This window comes from Diceros bicornis, chromosome 1 (genome assembly GCF_020826845.1).
Source record: "Diceros bicornis minor isolate mBicDic1 chromosome 1, mDicBic1.mat.cur, whole genome shotgun sequence".
NCBI lineage: Eukaryota > Metazoa > Chordata > Mammalia > Perissodactyla > Rhinocerotidae > Diceros > Diceros bicornis.
This window is the reverse complement of record NC_080740.1, coordinates 86,320,068-86,340,122: the sequence shown is the minus strand read 5'-3', so window position 1 is coordinate 86,340,122 and position 20,055 is coordinate 86,320,068. Positions and strand designations below refer to the sequence as shown.

The following is a 20,055-nucleotide window of genomic DNA, read 5'->3' as shown; positions in this document are numbered from 1 at the left end:
AAAAATGTCATCTATCTTTACAACAGCCCATGAGGTAGGAAGGACAAGCATCCTTATCCCCATTTTTCAGACAACACAGAGGCTCAAAGAGGCAAAGAACTTATCCTAACTCACAGAGCGAGGTCAGGGCTAAGGCCCCATCTGCCTACTCCCAGCCTCCTCCCACCCCACACTCCTACTGGGCCATCAGCTGGGCCCGTACCCAATAGGTGCTCCGTGATCTGGAAGGATGTTCTGGAGGGGTGGCCCCAGAACTGAACTTTCCCCTATTTAGCATAGAATTCTTTTAGTTGCACAAAAAGTTTCTCGTGCCAAAAGGGGAATTAGCTGGAAGGCCCAGGCCCCTCTCATGCGTCATAGGAGCCATGGGTGCGCGGGCGGGCCCTGGAAGCAGGGACGGAGGGCTGGCAGGAGCCAAGCAGGCTCTCCCTCCCCTCTGTGCTCTCCCTCCTTGGTCCCTCTCTGCAGACCAAACATCTGTCACAGTGTGGAGGAGGCTCGGGCCGCAGCTGTCCTCCCGGATGGAGCCGACATGCTCATGTGTGATTCCAGGTTCCTGAGACAGAACCTCATGGGCCAGGCCTGGATCAGGAACTCTCCCTGGGCCAGTCAGCTGTGGCCGTGGGCCAGGCAGATCAGGCGGCACTTCTCAAGCGGGGGATCCACAGATGGACTCTCAGCATCTGCCAGAGGGCTTTTTTCCTTTCCTGTCTTCTAAAAGCAGTCTAAGTTGAAAAAAAGTGGCTTCTGGAGGCCCCAGGACAGGGTGGTCCTCGGAGGGCGGGGTCGCTGTGGCCCAGGCTAAGAGACACCTAACACCATCTACAAGCAGATGGGGTTCTTCGTCCTCTCTGTGGCAGCTCCTGGCAAGGTTGGACTGGCCTGGGACTCCCTGGGACGGTCCTCAACCCTAAATCAGGGAGGAGAGGCCAGGGCAGCCGAAGCCCTGGCTCCAAGCAGGTTCATGAGTGTATGTGGACCCAGCAGTTGGGCCAGACATGTGGATCCCCTCCCCTCAGACTGAGGCCTAGGAGCAGGAGTAGGGAGTGGCAGGGCCTTCCCCATAGACACCCATGGGACAGGGACAGGGCCCTGACTCACCCGCAGCTAAGAAACCTGTGCCCCAAGCTCAGGTGAGCTGGGCATGTGTCCCCAGCACCGTGGAGGGGCAGTCCCTCTGCACCCATGGGGTCCAAGGAGGACAGTGGAAGAGGCAGGGCCCTGGGGAGGCAGTGTGTGGGGACAAGGTCTCGCCCAGCTTATGTCCCTGTGTTTAGTGTGTAGTGATGATGATGATGGCTTCTCTTTATGGAACCTTTGCGGTGTGCCAGACACCACGCTGAGCACTCCACACGCATGTTCCCATTTCACCCTCACTGCAGCTCTGAGGTTGATACTAGTATGATCCGGCACCGTCTCTGTTTTTCAGAGGAGCATGCTGAGTCGCAGAGAGGTTAAGCCACTTTCCCAAGACCACACAGCTGGTTGCGATGGAAGCAGAGGGTAAATCCAGGCCATCTTAACCCCTAAACTCCTCAGCCTTCTGGCCGACTCTCGGGAACAGGCATCTCGCCGCTGGCCCACAGTCCAGCTGTGGCCCAGCTTCTGGGGCAGGGGCATGAGTCCCTGGGGCAGTGCGGCCATCAGGTTAGAGGTGACCTGGGCCAGGGTAGCTCATGACCTGAGGCAAGTCAGTGCACATCTGAACCTCCATCCCTCTCTGGGAAACGTGGGAAGTATTGGCCTGGCCTGCAGGCTGGTGGAAACTGGGGGAGACCAGGCCCAGCCGTCTGCCCTACTCTGCCTCAAACACCTTGGCCGAGGTTAACCCCATCCCAGAGCCCTCCCCTCCACTGTTTCGTCTCTTCACTGACTTAGAGGAAGTGAAGACACCCAGCGCTCTGGCCCTGGTGGGAAATCTGGGCTTGGGGAGTCTGGACTTTGTGAATCATGCAGGCCCTGCGCTGAGGTTGTGTAAGAAGGGATTTCGATGGTGGCTAATTCCAGTTTAAGTGTGGTCTCTGTGCTTCCTCATTCCCAGAGCGGGGAGTCCCAGCTGCTCCCTAAAACTCACAGCTCTGGGCCGAGTGCAGGTCGGGGCCGGGGGTGGTTATGGTAAAACAGGACGGGGCAGAGAGGATGGGAAAGTGGACCTAAGAGATCAACCAGGCTCCCTTCCCAGCTCCTATCTGTGAGGGCTTGACCTCCTGGCGGCTCAGTTTCTTCCTCATTTTCTCACAAAGCATAGATTTTCCACTGTGCTCAGTGCTGGGCATACAGTGACCGAGACAGGCATGCTCTCTGCTCTCACGAAACTCAGAACCCGGTGGGAAAGCAGACGCTTAGCATTGCAGTAAAGTGTAACTGACTTTGTGATGGGAAGTAGCTGCCAAGCAGCAGGGAGACTCAACCTCATGTTGGTGGGGAGGGAGCACTGGGGGCAGGCTTACTGAAGGAGGCAGCATTTGAGCTCTGCCCTGTTAGTAGACTTACAGAACATCCCACCTTCGGGATTTGTCTGGTTGTTTCCTTATGGTGTCATTTAGCTTGTTCCTCTGCCTGCTGTATTTCCTATGAATTGGGACTTCGGTCAAGAGGCTTGAGATTTAGGTTAAACATTTTGGGAACAATGCTTGACAGAAGAGTTTATTTACTTCATATTGCATCACCTCAGGGGCCACGCAGGGTCTGATTGCCCCTCTATTGGTGATGTTGGGTTTGATCCCCTGCTTACGGTTGTGACCACCAGATCTCCCCATTGAAAAGGTACCTTTTTCCCTTTGCTGAGAAGGTAATCCGTGTGGTGATGCTTTCATACCGTGTCTGGTTCCGCATCCATCCAGGATCTTTCCAGAGTGGCTGTGCCGTCTTGCTTTCCCACCAGCAATGTGTGAGAGCTCCAGTGGCCCCACGTTTTCGTCAGCACTTGTTTTTGTCAACAGCTTTTGATTTTAGCCGTTGTCATAGATGCGTGGTGATGTCTCATTCTGGTTCAGTTTGCCTTTCTCCATGGCTAACAGTGTGGGACATCTCATGTACTTGATGGCGTCCGTATATCCTCTTTGATGAAGTGTCTGTTCAAATCTTTTGTCCCTCTTGTAATCAGACTGGTTTCCTTACTGTTGAGTTGTGGGAGTTTTTTATTAATATATTCTGGATTTAAGTTTTTTCTTGAATAGGCAGCATGTGTTTTGAGGGCTATACCATGGAGAAAGTTTTAGTATTATTCCCAGGGAACATGACATGGGCTATGTAAATCTCTGCAGAAAATCTGTTTTCTTCTTTAAATTATTTTTTTAATTGTGTTAAAATATATGTAACAAATTTTACCATTTCAACCATTTTTAAATGTAAAGTTCAGGGGCATTAAGTATATTCACATTGTTGTACAACCATCACCACCATCCATCTCCAGAATTTTTTTCATCTTCCCAAACTGAACTCCATACTCATTAAACATTAACTACTCTAGGTACCTCATATAAGTGGAATCATACAGTATGTGTCCTTTTGTGACTGGTTTATTTCACTTAGCATAATGTCCTCAAGGTTCACCCATGTTGTATCATGTGTCACAATGTCCTTCGTTTTTAAGGCTGAATAACATTGCGTTATGTGGATGTGCTGCATTTTGTTTATCCATTCATCCATCGGTGGTCGCTTGGGTTGTTTCCACCTTTTGGCTGGTGTAAAGAATGCTGCCATGAAGAAATCTGCTTTTAATTCCTTAACACCAGGCCACTGAGTGTTACCTGGGTTTGGGATATCATCTAAAAGCCAAGGTCTGATGTGTTAGAATTGCTTTGGTTGCAAGTAACAGAAACTAAAACTGGCTTCAACAAGAAAGGGAAGGTTTTGGCTTGTGTCTGTGCAATGTTCAGGATGCTGGATCCGGGGGTTCAAATGTTGCCACAGGACTCAGCCCCTCTCTCCCCCTCGGCTCTGCTGGCTTCTGTGTGACAGGTACTTTCCACGTGGTAACTCATGGGGTGGAGTTCTCCCAGCTAGCCATTGCCGTGGGGAAAAGGCTCTCTTCCCTGACAGAGCCATCAGAAGCCCCAGAATTGAGTCTCATCGGCCCGGCTTGGGTCACGTGCCTGTCCCTGAACCATTGTTGTGGCCAGGGATAGGCAGGGGAGGAAGACTGTCACAGAGACTAGAGGAGGGGGTGGGTGGTCCTCCAGGGAATCAGGTGCTACTACTGACAGGACAAAGTGGGGGCCAGAGGAGCAGGGGTGAGGGACAACCGCTATGAAGGAAAAGTGACCTTGGCGCACCTCAGGGGTGCCAGGCGTTGGGCGAGGCCTGTGTGTGTAGTTATTGTAGTGAATCCTCGAGGGAGGCTACTGTCCCCGTGTCAGAGAGAAGGACACTGCGGCCAGAGAGGTTGGGACCTGTGAGTCTCACCCAGCAGCAGGGCTGCATTAGAACCCAGTGCATGTGCTCCTTCACCAGCCTCTAAGCCCTGGGCACGGCCCAAGTCCCGCACTGGGACAATTCTCATCAAAAAGTGAGCTCCGGGCCTAAAAATGCAGGCATTGAATTGTGTTCAGAGGTTGCTTCCAATAAACCAAGTAGGCTGCTGCAGAGTCCTTGTACTGTACGTACAGAACTTTACAAATTGTAAACAAGAGAGCAAGAATGAATTGTGTAAGCAGAATTTTTTTTTCCATTTATGGGTGTATGCTTTTTGTTGGTTTTAAGAAAAAATAAAATCTTTGAGGATCTTTCTTTTTTTTTTCCTTGTTTTTTAATCCACATCGGCATTGTTCTTGACAGATAGTCATCCAAACTTTGCTTAAACATCCCCCAGTGCCAGGACCTTTGGTATGGTATTTTCTGGGTCTCAGTTTACCCATCTGGAAGGTGGGGCCATTGGATTGGCTGAGTTCTGTGGTCACTTTCAGTGGTAGAAAAGCCTCCTTACCTGGTCGGGTGTTCTAGAAAGGGAGCCTGTCTGAGGCAGCAACCTTTGAACCGAGACCTGAAGGACGAGGAGCTGGCTGGGAGAAGAGCTCAGGACAGGGTACTGCAGCAGAAAGGAAAGTGTGGATCAAGATGCGGAGGCTGGGAATGCTCCTCTTCAAACCATTTTCCACACAGCAGCCAGAGGGATACATATGGATATTTTTTAAAACAGAAATTAAATCACGTTACACACCTACCCTTACCCCTTAAAACTCTTTGATAGAATGAAATCCCAGCTGCTCACTGTGGTCTGCCAGCACCTCGCAATACCTGCCCCCCGGCCGCATCCGCCTGCCTCCCCAGCTCTGTCCCACCATGATGGTCTCCTGTGCCTCAGACATGCTGAGCATTCCCAGCCTCCGCATCTTGAGCCACACTTTCCTTTCTGCTGCAGTACCCTTTCCTGAGCTCTTCTCCCAGCCAGCTCCTCGTCCTTCAGGTCTCGGTTCAAAAGTTGCTGCCTCAGATAGGCTCCCTTTCCAGAACACCCAACCACCGCCACCTTCCCCCCTCGTGCACGATCATGGCAGGCTCTGGGCTCCTTCCTGAGTACTTTCTGTAACTTATGATTATATCCATATTTGCTTGTCTCTTGTTTTATTGCCCATCTTCCACTCTCCAGGGGCAGGGTCTGGGTCTGTCTTGCTCCTCGTGGTATCCCAGCACAGAAGGGTGCTTAATAAATGTTGTAGAGGGAAGGAAAGAAGAAAGGAATGAATGGGAGCCATCCACAATCTCCAAGCTGGAGTCTTGAAGCAGAATTGAAGTCTCCATTTTAATAAAACTAATGACTATTCCGGGGGCTTTGGAGACACAGCTCTTTTTGTTGGCGAATCACCTTTCCAAGGTGCTCTGCCTCGTACAGGATGCCTTGGCCTGTTCTTTGGCTCCGTGAGGTACCCAGGACACGAGTACAAACAAGGGAGGAGGTGGGCCGGGATGCCCAGATCCCTGGAGTTGAAATAGCCTGTTTTTATGCAGGCTACTAGGATTTCCTGAACTTCTCCTCTGTGCCGGGCAAGGGACTCAGAGCTTTGCCTTTGGTCATCATCACATCTCTGTATGAGATGGGCTCAATGACCCCATTTTACAGGTAAGGAAACTGAGGCTCCAGGGGTTAGGAAACTGTGTGAGTGTAGAGCTTCTTGACTCCAGAGCCCAGGTTCCTTCCCTTCTGCCGTGCTCAATGGAAATAAAACCCCTGTTGGATTTGGAGAGGTCATTCCTGGTAAGATCCTTGGCTCGGCATTCAAGGGCACCTCCCAACTTGTCCTGATTTGTCTTTCCATTTTTCGTCTCTTCTAACCTGGAGAACTGGCTCCAGACTCCGTCGCCGCGTTTTTCTGTATTGAATGAGGGTATCCTAGTAAGAACTCATTTGAACGGAGACTCTGGCTAAAATCCCTTTGGAAACCACTGCCAGGCGTAATCTCCCATCACCCCGAGCTGGTCTTTGCTCCGCCCTCTTCTCCCATCACCTGCGATCTCTTCCTTCCCCTCCTGCTGTCTAAATCTCTGTGTCCTTCAGGATACACCAGGATGACTCCAAGCTCCTGCCCCTTCCTGCATCAGTAAGGACTAAATTACATGTGTCAGAAACCCAACTTAAACTGGCTTCAAAAATAATTCGAGTGTGCATGTTTCCCAAGATTTCTGGTGCAGGAAACTGGACAGACCAGGAGTGGACTGAGCTTCAAGCAGAGCTGGACCTCAGGGTCAGGCTTTGTCATCAGGAATCTGCTGGTGTTGACCTCGTTCTCAGGCAGGCTCCTCCTGAGAGATGATGAGATAGATGGTGCCCACAGCTCCAGGTCCCCATCCTAACAGCCTGGCAACCTCAAAGAAAGAGAGCTTGTCTTTCTCAAGGGTGGGAGCAAAAGTCCCAGGGCTGATTCCTGCTGGCTCTGATTGGCCCAGTGCAAGTCATGTGCTCACTCCTCACCCAATCAGCATGGATAGATACACGTCTGTATCTAAGGGGCTGTGCTGAGGTGGGGAAGGAGGTCCCAGGAGAAAAGTCAAGGTGCTCTGGTTGAAAGAAAGGGTAATCAATACAGGGCAAAAAATAACAGATGTCCACTGGCCACGTGGTATTTATCTTCATTTATGTATGTGTTATCTCTCCAGCTAACCCTCGGCTCTTGGAGGGCAGGGGCCTGGCCTGTGTACCCCCATGGCCTCCAGCAACACTGAGCCCCTCGTGTTTATGCAGCATTTCTCTGTTTCCAAAGAGCTTTCGTGTAGATATTTTTTACTTGTCAAACTACACTATGACAACAGATAATTTGTGCAAGCCAGGAATGGTTACAGTGTGCTGGTCGCTTAGCCTTTGAGTGTCTGGGTGGTGTCCAGGGCCACCGGAGTCCCTAGCCAGATGCCTCTGACCTCCTGCTGCCACCTCAGTTTGCCCAGATTTGTCATCAATGTATTATTTTCTGTGTGTGCCGTGACTAATGACGAAGGTAGGAAACATGGCCCTGTGGTTGATAAAGTATTTCCCCATCCTCTTTCTCGTCAGATCCTCATACTGTCCTAGGAGGCAGAGGGAACAGATGCTGTTGCCCAGTTTACAGAGGGAGAAACTGGCGCTCAGGGGAGACAATGACTTGGCCTGGGCCCTAACTGCAGGAAATGATGTCACGGCTTAGCTTATGAAAATACCAGAGGGCCAAGAGCTGCAGGTCCCCGTGACTTCTGACAGAAGTCAAAGTTTTAAGAATGACTCTGGCAAAATAGCCAGCCCCATGCCTCTCTGAACTGAGTGGGGAGCAAGAAATCCTTACACTGCTGAAAATAACAGCATCTTCTGAGATGAGCGGGGTGCTGACACTTTGCCATGCTTGATTTCATTTAATGCTTTGCAGGATTCTCCGAGGTGCGGGTTATTACACACATTTTATTCAGCAGGCAGCAGAGGCTCAGAGAGAGCAAATAATCCATCCACAGTCACACAGCTGGTTGGCGGCAGAGCTGAGATTCAAACCTAGGTCTTTCTGCCTCTGTACCTTGTGCTTTGCTCCCGAGTCCTGGAGATGGAAAGGCCCCCCTTGGTGTTGACGCCTGTCTCCTCTGTCCCCCTCCGCAGGTCTACATCATACGGGTCACGTGGTCCAGCGGCTCCACCGAGGCCATTTACCGGCGCTACAGCAAGTTCTTTGACCTCCAGGTAAGGATTTGGGGTCTCCAGGGAGCTGCAGGGTGGGAAAGAGTTTAATTGGACTTACTTGCCATTTTAACTTCAGAGCTCAGACCCTCACCACAGCGGACACACGGTGTTCTTGTTTATTTCCTAGACTTGAAAATGACGTCCATGTGCTCGCTTCAGCAGCACATAAACTAACAGTGTAACGATAGGGAGAAGATGAGCATGGCGCATGGCGCCTGCGCAAAGATGACATGCAAATTTGTGGAGTGTTCCCTATTTTTTTTTAAGAAAAGATGTCCATCACTTTTGGGACATAGGTAACGTGCTTTGTTGCTTTCTGCTTTGATATTCAGTATTTCCCAAATAAAAGAAAGGCTGCTTGCTGACTGCTGCAGAATGGAGGGTAATCTGGAAATGGTTTCTCTGTGGCTTTGGCGTGTTTGTGTTGTGAACAGTAGTTGTGTTTGCTGTCAGCTCAGTTTGTTGAGTGCGTTCAGAACTCTTGGGGCCGTTCAGCTCTGCAGACAGACCTACGTCTCTTGCTCACCTGGGCCACCTCTTCCCGTCAGACTCCAGGCTCAGCTCCTAAAGTGCCTGCTGTGCTCTGAGGGCCCCACAGTCCCCCTCTCCCCCGAGGACTTTGCATTTCCCCTTCCTCACCTGGAACACACACCTCCGCCCTCCTAACCCACTCGCCGGCTCAGGTAACTCCTGCTGCCCTTCAGGACTCGCATCCTCTGGGAAGCCTGGTCTGACTTTGTTCCCCAGCCGGCGAGGGCTGCCTCTTCTGCACCCCCACAGCTCTGTGCGTCCCTCTGTCCTGACTCTGTATTAAAGTTGTCTGCTAGTCTGTCTCCCCCTCTAGACTATGGCTGTCGTGGGAAGGAACCACATCTCCATCATCCTCTCTCTCCTTAATGTTTTATTCAAGGACACAGGGTGTGTCCAGTCAGTGTTTGGTGACTGAATGAATGAACGAATGGACAACCACCATGAACACTGCCAGTCTCATGGGAGCCGAGCCAAATGTGGACAGCCCAGTGTAGCCCATCCCCACTAGAGTGAAAGAAGTCTAATCTGTGGGGCAGGAGCTTATCTTGAACTCACCAAAGGCCAGCAACTCGAAGCAAGTGTGTCTGTGAGAAGCCCCAGTGCCCGATAGGTCTCACCAAAGTTCTTTAGAAAACACGGGCCTCAGGAGGAGATGAGAACTCGCCCAGCTCCCTGAACCCGTGCGTCCTTCCTGCCACATGGTGAGGGGCTCTCGTCACCTCACAGGCCAACACAAGGCCTCATCCTGGGATGAATGTCTTCCTTTCCTCTGTGTACCAGTTAGGATGCTTCAGTTGATAGAGACCCAACTCTAACTGGCTTAAGTAAACAGGGGGATTTTTTTGGCTGGTATAACTGAATATCCCAAGAGAAGAAACCTGTGGGCTTCAGGCACAGCTTGATCTAGGGTTTTCCACCATGTCCCCTCACCCAACTCCTTCCTCTGCTTCTGCATTCCTACTTCCATGGTGTTGGCTTTATCCTCAGATCCCACGTGGTTGCAAAATACTCTGGGCTCAGACTCAGCAGGAACGAGTGAAAGGTCACTTCCCAGAAGTCCCAACAAACAGGGTATTGTGTTTCATAGGCTTATCTCTAAGCCAGTCAATATGGTTGAGGAATGTGTTAGCCAGTGCGCTTATCTGGGTCCCTATTCCACTCCTGGAGTCAGGGGGGTGGAGAGAACAGCTGTGATGGGATGAGAGTGGCTCTGCTGAGCGTGAGAAGACAGCCCCCGTCCCCCCCTCACCAACTGTCCCTTCACCTCACGTCTTCTCCCTGAAGGTCGGGTGATATTCACCACAGGCATCCTCGGTTGTACAGACTTAATCCGTTCCTGAAAATGTCAAACAGAGAATTGTCGGAGCCTGTGTTCCATTATTTTAAAGGGGGAGGGGAGATGGTAGGGTGCTCCTAACCGATTTCCCTAGATCACTCATACAGTCACTAAAACAATCTCAGACTCCTACATAACAGCCTGCCAGAGTCACTGCATCATGTAAAGCAGTTGAGACACCAATTACCTAATTATTTAAAATGTAATGAACTCATTAGTGATGTTTTGTGTTCTCTGTGCAACAAAATCAAACAGCATCATATACAAATTATATTTGTCTTCTGGTCTGCAGCAAACATGTACTGAATGTAAATATACAAGAGGCTATATGTGAAAGCTGCTGAGATACCATCTAAAATGGGCTTGGCAGGAGCAGCACAGGGGCCAGCAAAGGGCTGACGCCTGGGGGAAGGGAAGGGGAGATGACAGGGGTAATGCCCAGCACCTTTAGTCGCCATGAGCAGGAGGCTCAGCCCTGTGTGAGGATGACCAAGGTCCACACCCCTTAGCCAGTGTGATCTGTGCAGATCAATCACAGCAGGTCTTCAGGTCAGAGAGGGAATGTTGGGTACACATTTGGCAAGTTGCCAGCCTGACTTTTCATCACTGAAGATCTGTGTAGGGAGGGCTACTTGTATTTAGCTTTCAGAGGCCTCTCGCCTACCTGACCCCTCCAGGGACGAGAAGGCAGGGCAGAGAACAGTGACAGGCGTGATTGCTCTCTATGGGTTACTGACACCCATGGAGCAGACGCCCACTCCGGAGCGTGGGCAGGAAGAGGGGAGTGGGGGTGGATCCATGGAGGCGGCAGCTGTGCCCCATGGAACCCAGAGCAGGAAATGGAGCCAGCCTGCAGGGGCCCAGGACCGACAACAGAGTGACCTTCCAGACGCCTGGCAGCTTGCAGGCCGTGTGTCATTGTGGCCACAGCATCTCCCATCACACCTGCTTCCTTTTCCCACCAGCCTCTCTGCACCAGCTTCCGCCTCTTGCCCATGGGCCCCCGTCCTCCATGGGATCCCCAACAGCACCTTCAGTCCCTGAGTTAAAGCGTCCTTCCCTGTCGTCACCACACTGGAGTTTCTGAGTGCCGATTCCGGTCTCCAGGAGAGAGAATCTGATTGTCAGGGTCCTGGGTCAGAATCCGCCCCGAGCCTGTTAGCTGTGGCCAGAAAGGTGGGGGTCGTCGGCACAGCATCTGAAGGAGAAGGGAGGCGGGAGGATGCCCTGGAAGCACGTGTGTGTTAATTTCTGCCGTCTTGCAGCACACGGCCCAGGCAGCGAGTGAGGAATCTGACCCTGTTATCGAGTTCTCTGTTCCAGCCTAGCCCAGGGCGTCAGACCTTGACTTCTGGGGTCAGACAGACCTGGGTCCAAATCTCAGCTTGGCCTTTCCAGGTCTCACCTCGGTGTCACCTCTTGTGTGTTTCTGAGCCTCAGTTTCCCCATCTGCATACAAAGATTGAAAGCACTTTCCTCCTGCGTCTGTTGTAACAGTGAAATGAGTGGTGCCTCGCTCAGTAAGCACACCAGCTGTCATCTGCTGTCCCTCTGCTCAGGTGGGACTTGCCCGAGGGGACATCGTTTGGGAATGCTTGAGCCAGGGTCAGATCACGGGGCTCCCTGTCCCAAAGCCTAATTTCCCTCCACTCTCCTGTTCTGACTCAACTTTCTTATTTCTACCAAACTTAAAAGTGAGGTTTTCTTCCCCACTCAGCGTAATTGGTAATAATTGGGGGTTTGCTATAACAGAAATAGCTCCTCCGACTCCCCTCCTGTAACCAGGTCATCTAAAGACAGAGGTTCAGCAGCTTTAACGAGTCCCAGATGGGCGGCTGGAGTGGGAGAGTCCTGGAATTCCGGAGGGTCCTGCTGTCCTGGGAATGGCCGGCCCCACACCCCGGTGGGGGAGGCTGGGAGATGTTAGGACGGCACTCTGCCTACCAGAATCCGCTGTTCCAAGGCCAGCCAAGGAGGCCGGCCCACAGAGGGCTGCGACACCCTAGAGTTAGATGATTTCATGATCCCGCCCTTCTGTCTGGCAAGTAGCCTTGGTGTTTTCACAAGTACCTTGGCTCAGAGTATGGGGAGGGCTGAGCCTTCCTGGAGGGATAGCTGGGCCCATGTGGTGTAATGGAAAAAGCCGAAGACTCCGTCAGGAGACTTGGGGCCCTGCCACCTGTGCTGGGTGGCCTCGGGCATGCCCCTTAACCCCTCTGTGCTGACTGTCCTCAGCAGTAACATGGGGGTGATGATAATAGAAACAGCTGGCGTTCCTAGAACACTGGCTGCTGATTATCTAGATGTAATGACTTATTTAATCCTCATTTCAAGTTTATCAAATTATACAGATGAAGAAACCCAGGCTCAGAGAGATTAAATCATTTGCCCAAGGTCACGCAGCTAGTGAGTGTCAGAACTTGGATTTGAAACTGGGCAGGCGACGCTAGAGTCCACAGTCTTAGCCGCTCTTCTGTCCAGTGCTCCTCTCTCTAGTGGCTACTTCACAAGGTTCCTATGGAGTTAAAAGTGATGATGTATCTAGAAGAGGCAAGTCCCTGAAGACAGAAAGCAGATTAGCGGTTGCCAGGAGCTGGGGGAGGGGGAAAGGGAGAGAGACTGCCAATGGGTACTGGGTATCTTTTTGGGGTGATGAAAGTATTCTGGAATTAGATAGTGGTCACGGTTGCACACACTTGTGAATATACTAAAAACCACTGAATTATATACTTTAAAAGAGTGAATTTTATGGTATGCAAAATATATCTCAATTTCTTTTTTTTAAAAGTGATGATGTGTGTGAGAGCAGTTCTGGGCTGTCAAGCCCTGAGCAAATATCAGCTGTTGGGATTATTGATGGCGTGGGATGCTGCTAGGAATTGGCATAAAGATTAGAGCAGGAACTGATGCCAGTTTAATAGAATGGTTAAGATCCTGGGCTTTGATCCAAATCCTGCCACTTACTGGCTGTGAGATCTTGTTTTAGAACTGTTTTAGTTGCAGGTGACAGAAACCCAGTCAAGATGGATTATTCAAAAAGAACATTGATTAGCTAAATGCAACTGAGAAGACTCAGGGTACTTGGTTTCAGGTGTGGCTGGATCTAGGGGTCTCAGTGTCAATAAGGACCTGCCTTTCTCCACTTCTTGGCTTTTGTTGACATTAATAAAAGAAACCTTAACTAAATTGAAGTTGGGAAGGCCTGTAAGGGGAGCTCTCATGCCCTATCACACGTGGTCAGTTACACCAGACAGGAAGAGCTGGAGGCTTGCGTCTCCAACAAGAAGTAAAACCACTTTACTACTGAAGGAAGACTTCTCTCCCAACCCGGCAACAGCCCAGCCAATGAGAAACACCGCAGCTCAGCCCGTGAGAAGCCGTTGCGCCCTGAACTGCTACTTTCCCCCTCCCTACTCTCCCTTTCTCTCTATAACGGCAGCTCCCCTCCCCGTTTTCTAGATTTGCCTGTGGTTTGCCATAGCACGCACATCCGAATTGCCATCCTTTGGGCTATTCCCGAATAAATTCATTTTGAGGGTAAAATAACAGGCAAGTTTGTGTTTAAGTTGACATTTTCTTCGCGTCCAGGTGGGGTGTTGCCTGATTGGTGGCAGCCACGGCTCCAAGCTGTCCGCCAGGTCAGCTCAGTGACTTCAGGGAAGAAGAGAACACCTGAACAGCTTAAGCAAAGTGTCGTTGGTTCATCTTGGGTCAATGGGCCAATCAGAGCCAGCCTCGGGGCTGGAGTAGAATCAGCACCGCTGATGCATGTAGGCTAACAGAGGAGTAGAAGGTTCCCCAGACGACATCACAGCACTGCTGCCAAAGAGCGGGAAGTAGCCTGTAGGTGACAGAAAACAGTGAGTGTCCCCTCTGGGAGGGGCAGGACATTCAGGCAGAGGGGACAGTCTGCAGAGAGGCCGCCTGGGGGAGAAGGAAGGAGCATGACTCAGGCTCACTTGCGGGAAAGACTCACAGTCACCAGCAAGAAGGTCCCCTTTATGACAGTTCACCTTCCGATGTGATTTCCTACCTCTCTTGTCTTAGAAAAGCTGGACCGTGATAGTCATGCCCGCTGCTGCTGGTGGACATCTGGCCACATGTCTCACTCACGTGAGAGTTCGGGCCATAGAGCCCCGGGCTTGGAACAGGAAGACCTGGTGTCAGGTCCCAGCCCTCTGTCTTCCCAGCTGTGTGGCCTCGGGCAGGCCACTCAGCCTCTCTGAGCCTCCCTTTCTACCCTAGCCTGGGCCCACGCTGAAGAGTCCATGAATGTCGCAGAGGGAGCTGGCATCCGAGCGGGGCTCTAGGGATGCCCAGAATGCCCTAGAGCTGAGGGCAGCGCCTAGGGGAAATGTGGTTTGGTTGAGGGACATAGTAACGATATTGGTGCCCATTTACTGAAATGCCCCTGGTGCCCGTTTTATTATGCCATCTCACTTAGTCCTCACTCATAAGCATGAAGTCAGCACTGTGTCCCTGTCACAGATGGGGAACTGAAGCCCAGAGAGGCAGAGTCGCGTACCAGAAGGCAGCATGGCTGGGATTCAAGCCCAGGTGTGGCCGAGTGTGAAACCCGTGCTCCTAAGGCTGTATCCCCACCTCCTTGCGGTCCAGTATGGCCTTCAAATCTGTGTCTACAAAGATAGATTTGTCTCACAGAGTTCTGCCTCCAGCTGCCCTGTGAAGGCCTGTTTGGTGCCTCCCTGTAAGATGTGGGCAGAGTCTATCCTGGAGCGGGCTGCTCTGAGCAGAACACGAGCCCTTCACTAACAGGCCTCTGTGCCTTGCAACCTTTGCCCTCTGAGTCTTCCCACTGGGTCGTTGTATTCCCTAGGCCGAGGGTCCTGGCCATCACTGGAGCCAGGGCTTCCCTCACAGAAGGCACAGTTAAACATTTGCCGAGCCAGATCCCAGGTGTTCAGAGAGGGACCTCTGTCCCAGCCAGCGAGCTCAGGCAGAGCTTGCTTCCTGGAGGAGGTGACATCTGAGCAAGGTCTTGACAATGAGTCAGGAGTTGACCCGCCGACAGGATGGGGAAGGGCATTCCACACAGAGGAAACCGTGTATGCAGAGGTGCAGAGGCGTGAGGGAGCAGAACTTGCAGTGGCGGGGGACACGGAGCCAGCTGAGTCACTCTGCCTGGCAGGGAGCTCTCGGGAGAAGGGCCAGCCACATGTGTCCTATAAGCAGAACACTCCGTGCTGTGGGGACCCCAAGAGGGCTGCTGCTAGGCACAGAGGCTTTCAGGGGCAAGCTCTTTGCTAGACGCAGCCCATCTCAGAGGACTGGCTGGAGGCAGCATCTTGATGTGCACCTTCGTTTCTCCCAGGGAAGGACTGAGATCCAGACACCGGACAGGCTGTCCCAAGTCGCACAGCAAAAATCGTGTTTCCAGTTTCAATTGAGAGAGGACTGACCTGTCCCTTCTCTGCGAGTTTGACAGCCCAGGTGCACTTATGAGCTTTGGGGACTGTCTGCCTAGAAGCCCCCACGCTCCACTACAGATGCCAAAGGGGAGCGTCTTCTCCCATCTTTTCGGGGGGCAGGTATAGGAGTGGCAGAACTGAAGAGTTCTCACACCCCAGGCAGGCTTTGCCCAGCTGAAGAGGCTTCCCAGCGAGATCCTAGCCAACACCTGGCCTGGGATTCCACCAGCCATGTATCCAGATACTGCCTCCGAGGGACCCTCAGACACACTCTTTCCCCCATACGTTATCTTCTGAAACTGGCGTGTGCCTCCCGCATGTTGTACACGCTTAATGGAATATTGTTTCCCTTCTGTCTGATAAGCTGTGGCCATATCGATGGTGTATAGCTGAGAAAATACAGTAATTGCCTTTTTCCACACAGTTAGCAGTTCTTTATTTGTAAAGTAGAAAGAGGCAAGATTGCATTGGTCAACTGCATCTCCACCCCAGTCCAGGCCCTGTTGTCACCACCTGGAGCATGATTTTTCCCCTCCTGGAGAGTGGCCGACCAACCAGTTAACCACTTTTTTCATTTATTTGTTCATCCATAGATTCATTCATTCTTTGCACAAATTTGTACGAAGTACCTACCGCGTACCACTGAAGAGGTGGTAGGGCAGGCAGACCAATAAGGGAGTTGGGCTAAAAAATAATGCTGACCTGGACTGGGGCGGGGCAGTGAGAGTGAAAGAAGGGGACACACTGGAGGGGTGGCAGACTCCCATGGCATGTCCACCAGGACACCAGGGCATGCCAACATTTAGACAAACCGGCTCATCAAGGGGACGATCCCCAAAGACAACCAACCATGGATGTCGATCAGGCCCAGGTGTGTTGTGTCCTGCTCAGAGGACCATGTGGCTTCACCAGTCTGCAGCTGCACTTGACGATCACCCTGGCCCTTCTGCACTGCCTGCTCTGGCTCTTCTGGGACCTGGGCTTCTGTGAGGCTGAGGGAGTAAACCCCTCCAAGGCCCGTCTGCCGCTAACAGGAACCACGTGTGGACCTCAACGCCAGCTTCCACGGTATTTTCCTTGGACAGCTATCTCCTTTCCCTCTACCACAAGCTGATGTCTGGAGAACTGCTGATGGAGTGTTCTCTTATTCCCCTTTGAGGCTTGTGATGTGGCCACTTGACGTGGCTCCCTCTCCCTTCCTGCCCTCCAGACTGACTCACTGTCCTCCTCGCCCTGAGCCCCACTTCCTTGATTATCTGGGGGGAGGGGCGTGGACTCGCTCGTTTCCCAGGATAACATCTGCCATTGGACTTTGCCCGGCTTGCCTCTGGTCCTGCTGCTGCAGACAGCCTGCAGTCTGGGGTCCCCATGGGGGGTCTGGAATGTTGCCTGTGTCTGCTTCAAAGCCTCTGGGTGCCAAGTGTGACAGTTCTCTGAATAGAAGCATCTTGTGGCCTGTGGATCTGGACCCACTAAGACCAAAAGCAAAATAGCCCACAGGCCTCTGATCTCCTGTCCTTGCAAATAGCAATCTTACCGATTGCAGTTACCGTTGATAGGATTATTAGAAAATGAAATAAACTGGGTATGGCTAAAAGAGGAGGATGGGTATTAAGTCCAGCCCTGCACTGTCCCACATGGTGGCCACTAGTCATGTGAGGCTACTTAAATGTAAATTTAAATTAATTAAAATTAAATAAAATAAAAATTTCAGTTCGTCAGTCTCAGGAGCCACATTTCAAGTGCTCAGTAGCCACCTAGGGGCTGGTGGCTGGCGTTAAGGAAAGCACAGATAGAGAACATCTCCATCGTTGCAGGAAGTTCTATTGGATAGCCCAGCTCCGAACCCTGTGCTCGAGCCACTGGGGGGACTTGGATAGGCTGAGGAGTTTTGCCAAGCTTAAAACACAGCCTCACAATGGAATATTATTCAGCTTTAAAAAGGAAAGACGTTCTGATACATGCTACAACATGGATGAACCTCGAGGACATTCTGCTAAGTGAAAAAAAAGAAAAGCCAGTCACAAAAGGACAAATATGATTCCACTTACATGTGGTACCTAAAATAGTCAGATTTATAAGATAGGAAGTGGAATGGTGGTTGCCAGGGGCTGGAGGAAGGAATGGGGAGTTCGTGTTTAATGGGGATAGGGTTTCAGCTTGGGACGATGAAGAGATTCTGGAGATGGATGGTGGTGATGGTTGCACAACAGTGTGAATGTACTTAATACCTCTTAATTGTACACTTAAAATGGTAAACTTTATACTGTGTATATTTACCACAATTTTAAAAACCGTGCAGCCTCACAAACTACTAAAAATGATTCCCAAAGAACTTTGAGAATAACGTGTTCCTTATGGGCAGAGGGCAAGGAGGGGGGTTTCTGGTTGAGCACCTGTGCGCCCCCCAGAGTTTGCCTTCAGCGTTCATTCCCACAGGCGCCCTGCCTGGCAGGCTGTGCTCCTTGGTCTCTCTGCAGGTGGTCTCCCTGCGGGTGGTCTCTCTGCGGGTGGTGAATCGGGCCCCAGGGCCAGGGTCTGGCGAAGGACACACAGCTGGCATGAGGAAGCGTCAGGATTTAACCCCAGGGGTATATCTGTGGCTCTTTGGGCCACACTTATCTGGGTAAAGTAAGTCGGGACAAAGGGTGAGAGAGTGACTTCCTAAGTCAGCAGTGAAGACCCCAGGGGGGACTGAAACACGGTGCTGGTGGGGCCTCTTCAGCCAGTGTGTACACTCAAGAAGGGCTTGGAGGGCCCAGGGGAAGGGAAGAGGGGTGGTAGAGTGGAGGGAGTACTTGTTTAAAAAAACTTCCTTTAGGGGCCGGCCCGGTGGTGTAGTGGTTGAGTTTGCGCCCTCTGCTTCAGTGGCCCGGGGTTGGCGGGTTCGGCTCCCGGGCACAGACCAACGCACCGCTTGTCAGGCCATGCTGTGGCGGTGTCCCATATCAAGTAGAGGAAGATGGCTAGAGCTAATCTTCCTCAGCAAAAAAAAAAAGTTCCCTTTAATGGTGTTTCAGCATTGTCTTAAATAAAGTTGAGAAGGAGAAAAGAAGATAGTGTTAGGCAAAACCTATAAATCTCTGCAAGACTCTGCAGCTGAGGCTGGTTAATCACTCTGCTTAAAAAGAAAGGCTGGTCACCTGTGTGTGGAGTCGTCCACTTACCTCATCCCAGGCTGATGTCTCCTGCTCGCATGACACAGCAAACCCGCCTCAGAGAGGGATCCTAGGCAGAGAGAATGGGATTTAGATGAAGATCCTTGAAGTGGCTGGACCACCACCTAGCTGTGCGACCTCAGGCAGTTCACTATCCCTCTCTGCTCCCCAGTTTCCCCATCTGTGATGTGGGGATCGTACATCTATTTCACAGGGTTATTATAAAGGTCAGATAAAACCATGTGTGTGAGAAGGCTTGTTAACTGTAAACCCAAACAAATGTTAGTAGTGGTTACTAATTATTGTTTAATATTAGTAATATGAATATTATTAATCAGGGAACTTAACAAAACCTGAAGCTGCCTCCCAGTGTTCACTCAGTTGCATTCATTGCTTTAGTCAGTTCTTATTGAGTGCCTACTGTGTGCTGGCAAGCTTCTGGATTCAAAGAAGGAAGCCTGCCTTTTGCAGCGAGGCACGCTGGGGCCTCAGCTGTTGCTGAATGACGGTGGAGAAGCATTTCCCCCTCAACACGCAGCACAAAGTAGGGGCTCATGGGAAACCGCAGATAAAACCACGGCCTCTGTGCGCAGCCCTTCTCAGTACCGGCCACACTGAGGCTGACCCATCTACCCAGGGGCCGTCACGTAAAACAGCACTGAGGAGGCAGGGAGCTCCAGCCTGGATAAATGGCCCTGTTTCCCAAGTGCTGAGGAGCAATCCTTTTTAATTGTCTTCGCAGCATCTCGGAGGTGGGGCAATGTGATGGCAGAGAAGCCTTGGGCCTCAGTCTGTGGCCCCGCCGCTTGCTGGCTGCAGGCCCACGGCAGATTTCTTCACTCCTCTGGGCTCCAGTTCCCACCTTGCCCACCTTGAAGGAGTATTCTGAAGATTTAGTGAGAATGTGTCTAAAGAATCTAGTCCCTTCTTGGCATATACATGTTTCTCTTCTCTTCCACTTCAGGTCTCTCCTCCCTCCCCCTGTGCTTATTTCTCCTGGGCTATTCTAAGCTTCTTTCATTCTATCCCAGGGACACGTCTTGAGTGCCAGGGTGACTTTCTCCTTGAGGTAAAATGATGGGCAGGCTTTTCACATTCCAGCCATCGCTTGAGGAGGCTCAGTACTCTCCTTCCCTCTGCTTGAGTCCTGAGCCCATGTGCTAATCAGGGTGGGTTAGGAGATGCTGCTATGACATATAGCCTCACTGTACAATAAGGGTTTATTTCTCACTCAGGCTACATGACCATGAGAGGTTGTGGGGGGCTCTGGACCCTCACTGCAGGACCCTTGCTGGCAGAGAAGCCACTCTTTGGAGTGTGGCCAGTCACCATGGCAGATGGAAATGGAGAGTGGTGAATCATATGCCGCTCATAATTCTTCCACCCCAAAGTGACACATATCTCTTCCGTTCACATTTAATTGACCACATCCCACTTCAAGGGGGTGGGGAAGTCCAAATTTGCTGT

The 20,055-nt window shown here is 51.4% G+C and overlaps 1 protein-coding gene and 1 pseudogene across 1 annotated transcript in view; both read left to right on the top strand.

The window, feature by feature from the left end:
* The window catches only part of SH3PXD2B (SH3 and PX domains 2B), a 100,235-nt gene that overhangs the window by 22,940 nt on the left and 57,240 nt on the right, over positions 1–20,055 (top strand). Inside the window, exon 2 of the mRNA XM_058546042.1 lies at positions 8,054–8,134. Within this exon, the coding sequence (XP_058402025.1) occupies positions 8,054–8,134 (81 nt within the window). The remainder of the gene's footprint in view (positions 1–8,053; positions 8,135–20,055) is intronic.
* LOC131410526 (U6 spliceosomal RNA) lies at positions 8,281–8,394 on the top strand (annotated as a pseudogene).